At 54.0% G+C, this 12,371-nt stretch overlaps 2 protein-coding genes across 3 annotated transcripts in view; both read left to right on the top strand.

Moving 5' to 3' along the window:
• Nucleotides 1-12,371, top strand: part of TSPEAR (thrombospondin type laminin G domain and EAR repeats) — a 154,347-nt gene that overhangs the window by 102,232 nt on the left and 39,744 nt on the right. The gene's annotated exons all lie outside the window — the stretch shown is intronic.
• LOC125159109 (keratin-associated protein 10-8-like) lies at nt 5,843-6,721 on the top strand. Of its 2 annotated transcripts, XM_047847031.1 has the most exons (2): nt 5,843-6,026; nt 6,225-6,721. In XM_047847031.1, exons 1-2 carry the CDS (start codon nt 5,843-5,845, stop codon nt 6,719-6,721), a joined length of 681 nt encoding a protein of 226 aa, XP_047702987.1. The 2 variants fall into 2 exon arrangements, with proteins under 2 accessions (XP_047702987.1, XP_047702986.1); XM_047847030.1 differs by having other exon boundaries at nt 5,843-6,721.

Below are 12,371 nucleotides of genomic sequence, written 5' to 3' on the forward strand. Positions count from 1 at the left end.
TACCTGCGATCTGGGGTTTCATCCACCTCAGATCCAGCTAATATTCCCATCCCCCCACCAGGCTGGAAGCCCCCCAAGGTGAGGCCCCCGGGGGCCCGTTGCTGCTTCCCCGTGGGGCCCAGGACAGTGCATTTCATAGGTGTGTGACCAGGTCAGAGTCCTCAGTTAGGAAAGGAGGGCCCTTCCACCCCCGGTCACGGTCCTGGTTGGCTTGTGCTGTGGAAGGCGACACTCCCCGATGCGTCAGTGATGTCTGCTCACGAAAGCCCCTCTCTTTCCTGCCGTCAAGCCTGCCGAGTTTTCTACTCCATTCGCTGCATTTTCCCCTTTCTATAATTTCTGTTTTCTTCTGCTTTACATAAATTCCACTTCTCAGCGTAAAGCCTCTGTCTTGTCAGCTACTGTCCTGAACACGACTCCAATAGTTGGACGCAAGGACTCTACTCTGGACGACTCTGATGTGTGTACCACCCACGGACTGGCTGTGCTGTCCGCTTCATCTCTTACTTTCTGCTCTGCTCAGTGATTATTTCTTGGGGCAAAACTTGTGTTGCAGAAATGTCTTTTATCCTAGTGCTTGTACGTAGGGGATTAAGTACAGCATGTGGTGAACACGTCCTGTCACCGAGATCGCGCTACCCGGGGGACTCAAATTAAATCACTCCGGGAAGCAGCTTTTATACAAGTGGCTTTCTTTATGTTGTATTTAAAGCTTATTTATGTATTTTGAGAGAGGGAGGGAGGGAGCAAGGGAGGGGCAGGGAGAGAGAGGGAGAGAGAATCCCAAGCAGGCTCCACAGGCTAGAACCCACAAACCTGTGAGATTATGACCCGAACACGGGTCGAAATCAAGAGTTGGACGCTTAACCGACTGAGCCACCCAGGCGCCCCAGGTCTTCTCATCCTTAAACGGGGGTGTTTTCCCACGGATTTATATTTTCTTTAATGCAACAAAATGATGTTCTACAGCCTCTAGAGTACCAGTCTGACAGTTATTTTGTTCCTAAGGATTTGTTCATCTAACGTATATAATTTCTCGGCACACAGTTGTTCATAGCATTTCTCTGTAATCCTCTTTGTTTCTGTAAAGGCTGACAGCACTGTTCTCTCTTTCATTTCTGATTCTCACCATCTGAGTCTTCTCTCTCTCTGTCTCTCCGTCTGTCTCTCTCTCCCTGATCAATGTAGCTGAAGGATTGTCAATTTTATTGATCTTTTCAAAGAACCAGTTTTATTGGCTTTATTGACGTTTCTGTATTATTTTTCCATTCTCTGTTTAACTTATTTATGGTCTGATCTTTATCATTTCCTTCCTTCTGCTTGTCTGCCATGTCTTAAAGTGGAATATAGCAACTTACAGCTGTAAATCTCTAAGAAGCTGCATCCTGTAAGTTCTAGTATTTCAATCTTCACTTTCATTCATTTAAAAGTATTTTTTTAATTTAAAAAAATTTTTTAATTTATTTTTGAAAAAGAGAGTGAGAGATCACAAACAGGGAGGGGGGAGAAAGAGGGAGACACAGAATCCGAAGCAGGCTCCAGACTCTGAGCTATCAGCACAGAGCCTGATGCAGGACTCGAACCCACAAACCATGAGATCATGACCTGAACTGAAGTCAGACGCTCAACCTTCTGAGCCACCCAGGTGCCCCTAAAAGTATTTTATGATTTCCCTTTTGAATTCTTCTTTGACGTTTTGGTTATTCAGGAGTGTGTTGTTTAGTGTCCACATATTTATGAATTCCCCCAATTTCTTTTCTGTTACTAATTTCTAATTTCATTCCCCTGTGGTCAGAGAACATACTTTGCATTTTTGTATCCATTTTAACGTACTGGCGTTTGTTTATGGCCTAGCCTATGCTCTGTCCTATTGGATGTGCCATGTGCGTTACTGAAGGACGTACATTCTGCTGTTGTTGGTTGGGGTGTCCTACAGATGTCCATTAGGTCTTGCTAGTTTACAGTACTCTTCATGTCCTTGGTGATCTTCTCTCCATTGTTGAAATTGGGATATTGAGGTCTTCAACTAATGTTATTGAATGGTCTATTTTTTTCCTTTATGTGTGTCAGCTTTTGCCTTGTCTATTTTGGTACTCAGTTATTATTTGCATATGTGTTTATAATTGTTACATGTTCCTCATGGATTGACCTTTTTATCATTATAAAATATCCCTCTTTGTCTCTAGTAACAATTTTTGTTTTAAAGTCTACTTTATCTGATGTTAGTAAATATTAATATTTTCTTGTGGCTGCTGTTTGCATATGTTTTTCCTATCCTTTTACTTCCAGTCTAGCTGTATCTTTGACTCTAAAGTGTGTCTCCTATAATGAGTATAATTGAATCTCAATTTTATCCAGTCTAACAATCTTCCCCTTGATTGTATTATTTAATTCATTCACAATTGATGTTATTATTGATCCTCATTATTCATGGATTTGGCATTCAGCTACTCACTAAAATTGATCTGTAATCTCAAAGTCAATACTCACAGTGCTTTCACAGTGTTTCATGGATGTGCACAGAGCAGCAAAACATTGGGTGTCCCCACACACAGGTTCCCAGTGGAGGCCAAACAGGTGTCTTGTGCTGTCTATTTAGTGCCACATTTTCCATGATCCTGTGCTTCTTTTGGTGATGTCACTGCTTGACATGGCCTCATAAGTGCAAGAAGGCTGCGATATGCCTCATGGAGAAAATACATGCGTTAAATAAGCTTCCTTCAGGCGTGAGTTATGTTGCAATTGGAGGTGAGTTCAGAGAATCAGCAATGAATGCTAGATATTCACTGTGAAATAATAATGTATGTTGAGATATATAATATGATATATATAGAGAGAATATGTGTATAATAAAATATATGTGTCTCTGTCCCTGGTTCTTGCTAATATTTGGTCTTTGACCCCAGTTCCTGACACAGAGCTCCTAAATGCCTTGGGACTTCCTGGTTGGTAGGAATGATTTCTGTTCTAATGAGGTGATTGACTCTGGGTTAACTTCAGGATGGGGGCTACTCACCAGAACGACCAAGCTTTGGTTAGAAGCTTCATGCTGTAGGCTCCATTCCCATCCTCAGGAAAGGGGAGAGTGGCTAGAAACTTAGTTAATGACAGACCGTGCCTGCATGAGGAAGCCTCCGTAGAAACCCCAACATGCAGAATTCTGAGAACTTCCAGTCTGGTGAATGTGTCCATGTGCCGAGGAGGGTGGCGCACCCCAACTCCACAGGGAGAGAAGCTCCTGTACTTGCTGCCCCCCGCCACAGGCCTCGCCTTGGGCATCCCTCCATGCGGCTGTTTATCTGTATCCTTTAAAATAACCTTTGTAACAAATCAGCAATAGAGCTCATCTATTTCCCTAGCAAAGTAATAACCCCAAGGGGGAGGTCACAGGAACCTCCGTTCCCTAGCCAAGTCAGGCAGACGTTGTGGGTAACTGGGCACCTACTACCGGTGGCTGGCCTCTGAAGTGGGGGCAGTCTCGTGGCCCGCACCCTTAACCTGGGGTCTGCGCTAGCGCTGGGGAGTGTGGGAATGGAACTCAATCATGGGGCACCCACGCAGCTGGCGTCAGGAGCGTTATGTGCGGGTGAAGGGAGATGCTGTGTTTTTTCCTGGACACACATGAAACGGGGTTCTGTATTGATCGGTTGATGAAAATGAGACCAGGGGCTCACAGGAACCTGACTCTAGTCCCCCAGGAGCCAAGTGTCAACATTTGCTAATCCAGCGTGAGCGGTGATTTTCCATCACGTGACCGCTGCTCGTGGGGAGAACCAGCCACAGCTGGAGGGAGCACCTGCTACCACTGGTTCCTCTCCCTCTGCGTCTCGTGTCGCCCGCCTGCGTTCCTCTCGTCCTCCGTTGGCGCGTTCCTGTGCACCTAGTGAATGTTTTCTCAGGCGGCTTTTTTTTTTAATTTTTTTTTTCAACGTTTATTTATTTTTGGGACAGAGAGAGACAGAGCATGAACGGGGGAGGGGCAGAGAGAGAGGGAGACACAGAATCGGAAACAGGCTCCAGGCTCTGAGCCGTCAGCCCAGAGCCTGACGCGGGGCTCGAACTCCCGGACCGCGAGATCGTGACCTGGCTGAAGTCGGACGCCTAACCGACTGCGCCACCCAGGCGCCCCTCAGGCGGCTTTTTTATTTAATGATTTTTCACTTTAATTTTTTTTTTGGACGTTTATTTATTTTTGGGACAGAGAGAGACAGAGCATGAATGGGGGAGGGGCAGAGAGAGAGGGAGACACAGAATCGGAAACAGGCTCCAGGCTCCGAGCCATCAGCCCAGAGCCCGACGCGGGGCTCGAACTCATGGACCGCGAGATCGTGACCTGGCTGAAGTCGGACGCTCAACCGACTGCGCCACCCAGACGCCCCAATGATTTTTCACTTTAAAGAAAAGTTTTTCCTAGTGTTTGCTCTCTAGGGCTTACGCGTGTTTATTTTACCTTAGCCGAATTAGCTTCTGATTTATACCAGCTCCACTCCCGTGACATAAAAACATTCTCCTTTTCATACAGGACGCTGTCCCTTCTTGTCCCTTTCGTATGGGATGCTGTCCCTTCTTGTCCCCTTTCATGGTCTTGCTGTTAACACACACTCCATCGGTCCATGTAAAAAACCCAATAATGTATTGTAATTATTACCTAATGCCTTTTATGACTTCGAAGAAGCTGAGAGAAGAAAGGAAAACAAGGATGAAATGCAAGGCTTTTGCTCTCCTGGCCTTTTCATCATTTCTGGTTCTCTTCCCATTTTCCTGTGGGTCCACGTTGCCATCGGCACCCTCACCGCGACGTGTCTGTCTGCGGGTCTTTTGTGCGTAACTTATTTAAGTGCGTTGAGCCTCCTGGATGTGTAGATTAAAGTTTTTCAATAGATTCGGTAAGTTTTAAGCCACTATTTCTTTGAGATAATAACATTTGTCCACTGAGGGCTGACTGGCAGAGCCCCCAGTCCCATCCATCAGGGGTCAGTGAGGCTTTAAACCCTGAAGCCCCCTGGGCCCCAACAAGCCCCCGCCGGAGGCCTGCAGCTTGGAGTACCATGGCCGAGTGTCCACGAGGACGTGAGGGGCCACGTGGGGTGTTACGTGCTCACTAGGTCTCAGGTGTGGAAGCAAGCATGGGGCATGAAGCGGTGAAGCAGACACGTCGCCCCTCACGGTCATTCGTACGGTGCTAGCCCACGCCTGTGACCCTGGCCCCTTCTGTGAGCCAGTCTCTGCCCCCAGGACACTTTGTCCTCACACCTGCCCCAGGACTTCCTCCCGGGAGAGCGAGTCCAATCTACGCCCACTGCAACCAGCGGCATCACCCCACACGGTGCATCCTGTCCCGTGGCCAGGCCGGCCGAGCATCGTCAGACCTGTCCTCAGCTGGGCCTCCCTCCCTTGGCTCAGAGCCCAGATTCCAGGACTGCCCCCCTCCTCGTCCCTGCCCTTGGAGACAAGGTCTATTTACACGGGCAGTCCCCCACGGGATGGAGCCCAGGCTGTCGCTTCCAGAAAATCTCCTGATTGCTACGGTCTCCACAAAAGCATCAAAGCATCTCTGCTGTCTCTCCTCTGGGACGAACGCAGGTCAGGATGGCCTGAGGTCCACTCAAGAGCCTCACAAGCCAGCAGCTTTTGGACTGGGAAGCAGCATAGTGAGCACTCAGCAGAACACCAAACACCAACAAGGAAGGGGAGCTTCACTCAGCCTGCTGATGAGACAACACACAGCCGGGAGGTATAAAAGCCGACAGACAGCCAGAGCTCCTCACACACACACACAAACACACACACACACACACTCACACACACACACACCGCCTCCTGCAGCCCCACCGCCCTCACCATGGCCGCGTCCACCCTGTCTGTTTGCTCCAGCGACCTGAGCTATGGCAGCCGCGTCTGCCTGCCCGGGGCCTCGGACTCCTTCCCCGACTCCTCCTGGCAGGTGGACGACTGCCCAGAGAGCTGCTGTGAGCCCCCGTGCTGCGCCCCGGCCCCCTGCCTGACCCTCCTGTGCGGCCCCTCCTCCCCCTGCCAGGGAGACTGCTGCACCCCTGCGTGCTGCAAGCCCATGTGCTGCACCCCTGTGTGCTGCAAGCCCGTGTGCTGCACCCCTGTGTGCTGCAAGCCCGTCTGCTGCACCCCTGCGTGCTGTAAGCCCGTCTGCTGCACCCCTGTCTGCTGCAAGCCCGTCTGCTACACCCCTGTCTGCTGCCAGGACTCCCCCTGCACAACCTCTTCATGCTGCCAGCTGTCCTGCGGCCCCTCCTCCCCCTGCCAGGGAGACTGCTGCACCCCTGCATGCTGCAAGCCCGTGTGCTGCACCCCTGCATGCTGTAAACCCGTCTGCTGCACCCCTGTCTGCTGCAAGCCCGTCTGCTGCACCCCTGCATGCTGTAAGCCCGTCTGCTGCACCCCTGCATGCTGTAAGCCCGTCTGCTGCACCCCTGTCTGCTGCCAGGACTCCCCCTGCACAACCTCTTCATGCTGCCAGCTGTCCTGCGGCCCCTCCTCCCCCTGCCAGGGAGACTGCTGCACCCCTGTGTGCTGCAAGCCCGTGTGCTGCACCCCTGTCTGCTGCGAGGACTCCCCCTGCTCACCCCCCTCCTGCTGCCAGCCCAGCCCCTGCTGCAGACCCTCCTCCTGCGTGTCCCTGCTCTGCCGCCCCGTGTGCCCCCGCCCTGCCTGCTGCGTGCTCGCCTCGGGCCAGTCCTGCTGCTGATGGGCACGTCCCCCCACTGCTACTAGGACTCCCACCCAAAGTATTCGGAGCCTCGAGCCCAGTCTGGGGTCTCCTTCTGCCCCCAGATGCCCACCGCAGCAGACAAGGCTGAGCCCTCACTGTCGGGCTGGCTCCCTAGGGCAGCTGCAGCTTCCCGAGGGCCCTGTGTGTCACCCGGTGTCCTCCTCTCTATCATAGCCGGATTGAGGTCACTTTGTCCTGTCCTACGTGAGCAACCTGTTAACCAATAAAGTCACCGTCAGCCCCTCCGAAGGCCTCGAATGCGCGTCTCGGCCAGCAGGGAAGGGCTGCGATGTTGCACGCGGGCGGGGCTGCTCTGAGAGGCCTGGAGTCGCGTCCGTCACAACAGCACCGTCGGGCAGGGCGGCCACCCGCACCCCCTGCTGGGCCTCTTGCGCTGGCTGTCCCCCAACAGCCCCACAAGCCGACCCACCTGGGAGGCCCCTAGAGCCCTTCACCAGTGAGGGACGGAGGGCCATCTGTCGGGCCCTGAGCCTTTGCCAGGGACAAAGGAGGCCCGGTTAATAGAGCTTCCGCCTTGGGGGCATGCATGGTGCCAGCCACTCTCCCGTGGCCCTCGGCACAGGGGCGAGCGCGTCCCTCTGTGTGAAGACGCCAGGAACATGAGTGCTGTGCGCGGTGATGACGGGAGCCCGTGTCGGTCAGGATTCTCCACAGACACAGCCAATAGGATGTGTGCATAAACATGCGGCTGTTTTGAGGCATAGGTTCACGTGAGTGCGGGGGCCGGCAAGTCCAAAATCTGCAGGGCAGGCTTCCCAGGGATGAGCTGATGTTGGAGCCTGAGCCCAGAGATGGTCTGCTGATAGACTCCGGCTACCTCTTGGGGGACCTCTGTCTGTGCTCCGAGTCCTTCAACTGATTGGGTGAGGCCCACCCACCATATGGCAGATAATCTGCTTCACTCAGAGCCGACCGATGTAAATACCAGTCTGGGCCTTCACAGCAATGTTTGTATGTGTTTGACCAAACAACTGAGCATGATGGCCTGGCCAAGACGACGCATAAAATTAACCATCTCCCCGGACCAACAGCCCAGGGTCTGGGGTACTGAAAATGGTGGGTCTCATTGGGCTGTCCCCTCAGGATTTCAAGTGTTCAGGCAGGTCACCTTGGAAGAAACGGGGAGGAGGGATTCCCACCGGCCCTACAGGCACGGTGCCCAGCAGGCACGTGCCCTGGGCCACGGATGATCCCCAGTGAGGAGGGGCCACATCTGGGAGGCCTCACAAGCCCTCGGGCCACATTCGAGGGAAACCATGCCTGGCAACATTGTGATGTACCAACCTGCGGTCAGAAGGAAGCAGGTGTCCCTTGGGGAGCGTTTCCTGGCACAAAACATTGTGACTCCTGGATGGCTGGCCGGCCAGTCACCCGGGATCCCTGTGGATGCCAACATGCCCCCCCACTGTGGTGCAGGGCGTGTCCTGTCCCTCGTCCCCGGTCCCCAAGTCGCTCGGTGAACAGCCACACCCACCCACCCAGCAGCCTGGCCTCTCCCTGGGCGCCGCCCCTCCCCTCCTCTGCCCCATCTCACTGAGCTTCAGCTTCTGGCCCCCACCCCACCCTCCCTGCCAGGACGGCCCAGGCACCCGGCCCCATCCTGCTTCTCCCTGAAGACCCCTCCTCCCCTTCTTCCTCTGCCCTCCCCGGCGGGCGCCTGCCGTTGACTTGCGGTCCCTTCGACCCCCAGAACCGCTCACTCCCGAGTCCCAGTCGGCCAGACTGGCACGTGCCCTGGGGACCAAAGTGACTCTGGGTTCTGCTAAGTGCTGTGGATCAGAGCAGGGGTGCTTCCCTGGGCTCTGACCCAGGATAAGAAGAGAGGAATGGCATCTTTAGTCTCACCAACTGTACCCGAAATCCAGCACTTCAAGTGGTTGTGAACAGCCAGCAGCCCCGAGTGGATCAGCAGGGCCCGAGCCTTCGCGGCCGCGGACGTCAGGTGTGCGGGCCTCACGGGGACAGCTGGCCCCACACTCACCGATGGCCGGGCGGCCGGCACCCACCCCGCAGGACATCACCTGGGGCTCACTGGAGGAGTGTGCTAAATCACTCGCTTGTTTTCAAGTTTCAGCGTGCCTTCCTGTAATCGGTGCCCTTTGATTTCCATCAGGTTTTTTCTTTCTTCATTTAGAACCAGCTGAAGGCTTCTCAAGCTGGTGGGGAGGGGGGGGCAGGCACAGAAAGGGTCGGGGCGCCCGGCACCCTCTGGCCGTGAGCAGCTCTCTGTCTGTGGCTCTGACCACCAGCAGGACGGTGGTCAGCCCCGCTCGCCCACGGGTTCCCGGAGGTGAGGCACAGCCCCCGTGACGCCCCGACTCTCAGGAAGGATCGTGTGTGTCCCCCTGTCGTTTGTGGACCCTTAATTCTCGAGGGGCCCTTCCCTGTCAGCCACGGTGTCTTCATTTGTCCCTCGTGGTTTTCACGGCGGGTGTGTACAAACCTGACCGGAGAGTCGGAGGGCCCCCGAGGGAGGGCGGGCGGCGGGGAGAGCTGCCCAGTGAGCCCCCGACGTGCAGGAGGCGGGCGGTCCCCACTCCGGGTCAGCGGCACCTCAGCAGGAGGCGGGAGGCAGCTGAGTGCGGCACCCGGCCAAGCACTCCTCAAGGCCCTGTTGGCTCCTTGGGTCGTGATGGTACCACCGCCTTTCTGGGTTTAGATATGACGAACCGTTTCGAGAGTTTTGTTGCCTAATAAAAAATAGTAGATGAAATGTACTTTGGGTGTTTTTTTTTAGTTTATTTATCTTAGAGAGAGAGAGAGAGAACATGAGTGGGGGAAGGGCAGAGAAAGGCAGAGAGAGAGAGAGAATCCCAAGCAGATTCTGAGCTGTCACCGCAGAGCCCGACTCAGGGCTCAGACCCACAACCCGTGAGCTCATGACCTGAACGGAAGTCGAGAGTTGGACGCTTAACTGACTGAGCCCCCCAGGCGCCCTGCCCTGACAGATGCAATGGCCTTCGAAACCCACGGCTGAGCCCCGCCTGCTGGCATTTTCTTTTTGTTTCTGCTGCTTCTTGTCCTTAAAATACCCACCACGGATGTTTTCTTCTACTTTCCCTGCTGTTTTGAAAGACACACATCCTGTTTTCAGTCACACTCGTGAATGTCTAAGTCTCCCTTCACATTTGTGTTTCAACTGGTCGAGTCACGAATCGATGATACGGCGAGAGAAATTCCTCCTTGAGACGGAACTGGGTGTTTCTCCCACCATCTGGCCGCGCCCCACGCCTTTCCGCTTTCTGGGATCATCTGAAGGGCCACCGTCTGACAGAAACATGGTACGAGCCACATATGTATTACAGCCATCCCAGCAGCCGCATTTAAAAGTGAAAAAGAGGGGGCGCCTGGGGGGCTCAGTCGGTTAAGCGTCCGACTTCGTTCGGCTCGGGTCATGATCTCACGGTCCATGAGTTTGAGCCCCATGTCGGGCTGTGTGCCGACAGCTCGGAGCCTGGAGCCTGCTTCCGATTCTGTGTCTCCCTCTCTCTCTGCCCCTCCCCTGTTCGTGCTCTGTCTCTCCGTGTCTCAAAATAAACATAAAAAAAAATAAACTTGTAAAAACTCAGCAATATGTGTGCAGGGTTGACTCAAAGTGCGTGATGCTCTTGAAACTCACAAGTCCTTCCAGCCCACACGCACACGTCTTGTCCATTCAGCTCCGGGCAGCACACGCTCTGTTACTTCTTTGACTGTTTTTTTTTTAACTTTTTTTTAATGTTTATTTATTTTTGAGAGACAGAGAGAGAGAGAGAGAGAGCATGAGCAGGAGGGGGGTGCAGAGAGGGCGGGGGGACACAGAATCCAAAGCAGGCTCCAGGCTCTGAGCTGTCAGCACAGAGCTTGACGCGGGGCTCAAACTCACAAGCCAAGAGATCATGACCTGACCTAAGTTGGACGCTTAACCGACTGAGCCACCCAGGCACCCCCCCCAACCCTTTTTAAATTTCTTTGACTGTTGTTTTGATCTTAGCTGCTCCTCTCCCTCTCTGGCCACTGGGTTATCGTGTTTGGTCTCTGCTGAACACCCCGTCCGTGCGTTACATGCTGTCTGACCACATCTGTGGGTGTTCTCTTGTGTTTTGGGGGTACCACCAGCATTTGTCCTTCCGACTGCTGACATGATTGCTGTTTCCTGCCTCTGTTGTGAGTCTTTAATCCAGCTGCTTGGTGTTCAATTTCCTTGAACACTTGCTGTCTTCCACCATTTTGTTAGGAATGAGGAAGTCCCGGTTAGAGCGTAGATCCCGTATGCGCTGGCTTCAGTCCCGCTTCAGCCACGTTGGGCTGCGTGACCTTGAGTAGGTTGCTTAACCTCTCTGTGCCCAGGCTCCCTCCTCTGTTCATTCGCAGTATGGAATGACGTGTCACTTAGTTGATGTGAAAATTAAGTGGGTTACCAGATGTGAAATGCTCAGAGCCCCCACTGACTCAGAAAATGGTAGCTAATGTCACCAACATCGTCATTAGTGCTATTTGGGGGGTCTTCTCCTAAGACGTTGAATTCCCGCCCCCCCCCCCCATCACCTGCACACGATGACTTTCTGTTCTGGGTTCACTGGGACCATACCTTCTTGCATCCCACGTTGCCTGACGTCTTCTTTTGAGCGTTGCTGTGGATCCATGAGTGTCCATCACTCTCGCGCAGTCTTCAGGAGATGTGCTCTCTCTGTCCACACTGTGTGCTCTGGGGCATCGTCCTGGGGTGAGCGGGTGCTGTGCTCAGCCGTGGGCGTGGAGGGCACGGGCACCTGCTGAAGGCCACCTGTGCGTGAGTGGAATATCGATGGAGACCGAATGGCCAAGCAGCGTACCGGTCCTGCGCCCTGGGACCCCCACGGTTGCATCTCAGCCCCTCCACGAACCCAGACCCGTCGTGGAGTTTCACAGCGTCCCGCTCTAGTCCCTTAATGCTCCTTGCAGAGAGAGAAGGAAGGGAGAGGCAAAGAAGGTACTGGTAGAGAAGCTGTCGATCGCTGACACGGACAGTGAGGGGAGCAGCGTCACTGGAGGCCCCCGGACCCCCCAGGAAGTGTGATGAGGGGACATCATGAGCCACGTGACGTGCGTGGATTCGACAACCCCAGTGAAATGGACAAGAACGTATTTCTCCACTCAAGAGGAAATACATAACCCGAACAGCCCCGTTCTATTAAAGACATTGGATGTGGCCGTAAGAACCTTCCCGCAGCCCACCCGTCCTTCAGCAGGCGAACCGTAAAGCGGCACGGAACATCGGACCACAGAACCGTGCCTGCGTCTCAAAGGAGCCAAGTACGAGAAAACCTCCGACAGTGGCCTGCTGCGTGATTCCCCTTCGGCAACGGCCTCGGTACAGCCAAGGAGGAGAGGTGGAGAGGCGGGCGTGCGCGGCCAGGGATGCATGTGCTGGGTGTGGCCGTCAGGGGCGCCGGAGGGGGCCTCCGGTCGCGCCCACACTGACCGCGGTGGCCGTATGATCCACAAATACGAACACTGCAGAGAGGCACATGCGTGCCCACACAGAGACACACGCACACGGAGATGCACACACACACACACCGATGTGGGTAAATGTGGTGGGATCTTGGGTGGCCGATCTCCTGGTTGTGACTTGTGCTAACGT

Source organism: Prionailurus viverrinus, unplaced genomic scaffold (assembly GCF_022837055.1).
Source record: "Prionailurus viverrinus isolate Anna unplaced genomic scaffold, UM_Priviv_1.0 scaffold_42, whole genome shotgun sequence".
Classification (NCBI taxonomy): domain Eukaryota; kingdom Metazoa; phylum Chordata; class Mammalia; order Carnivora; family Felidae; genus Prionailurus; species Prionailurus viverrinus.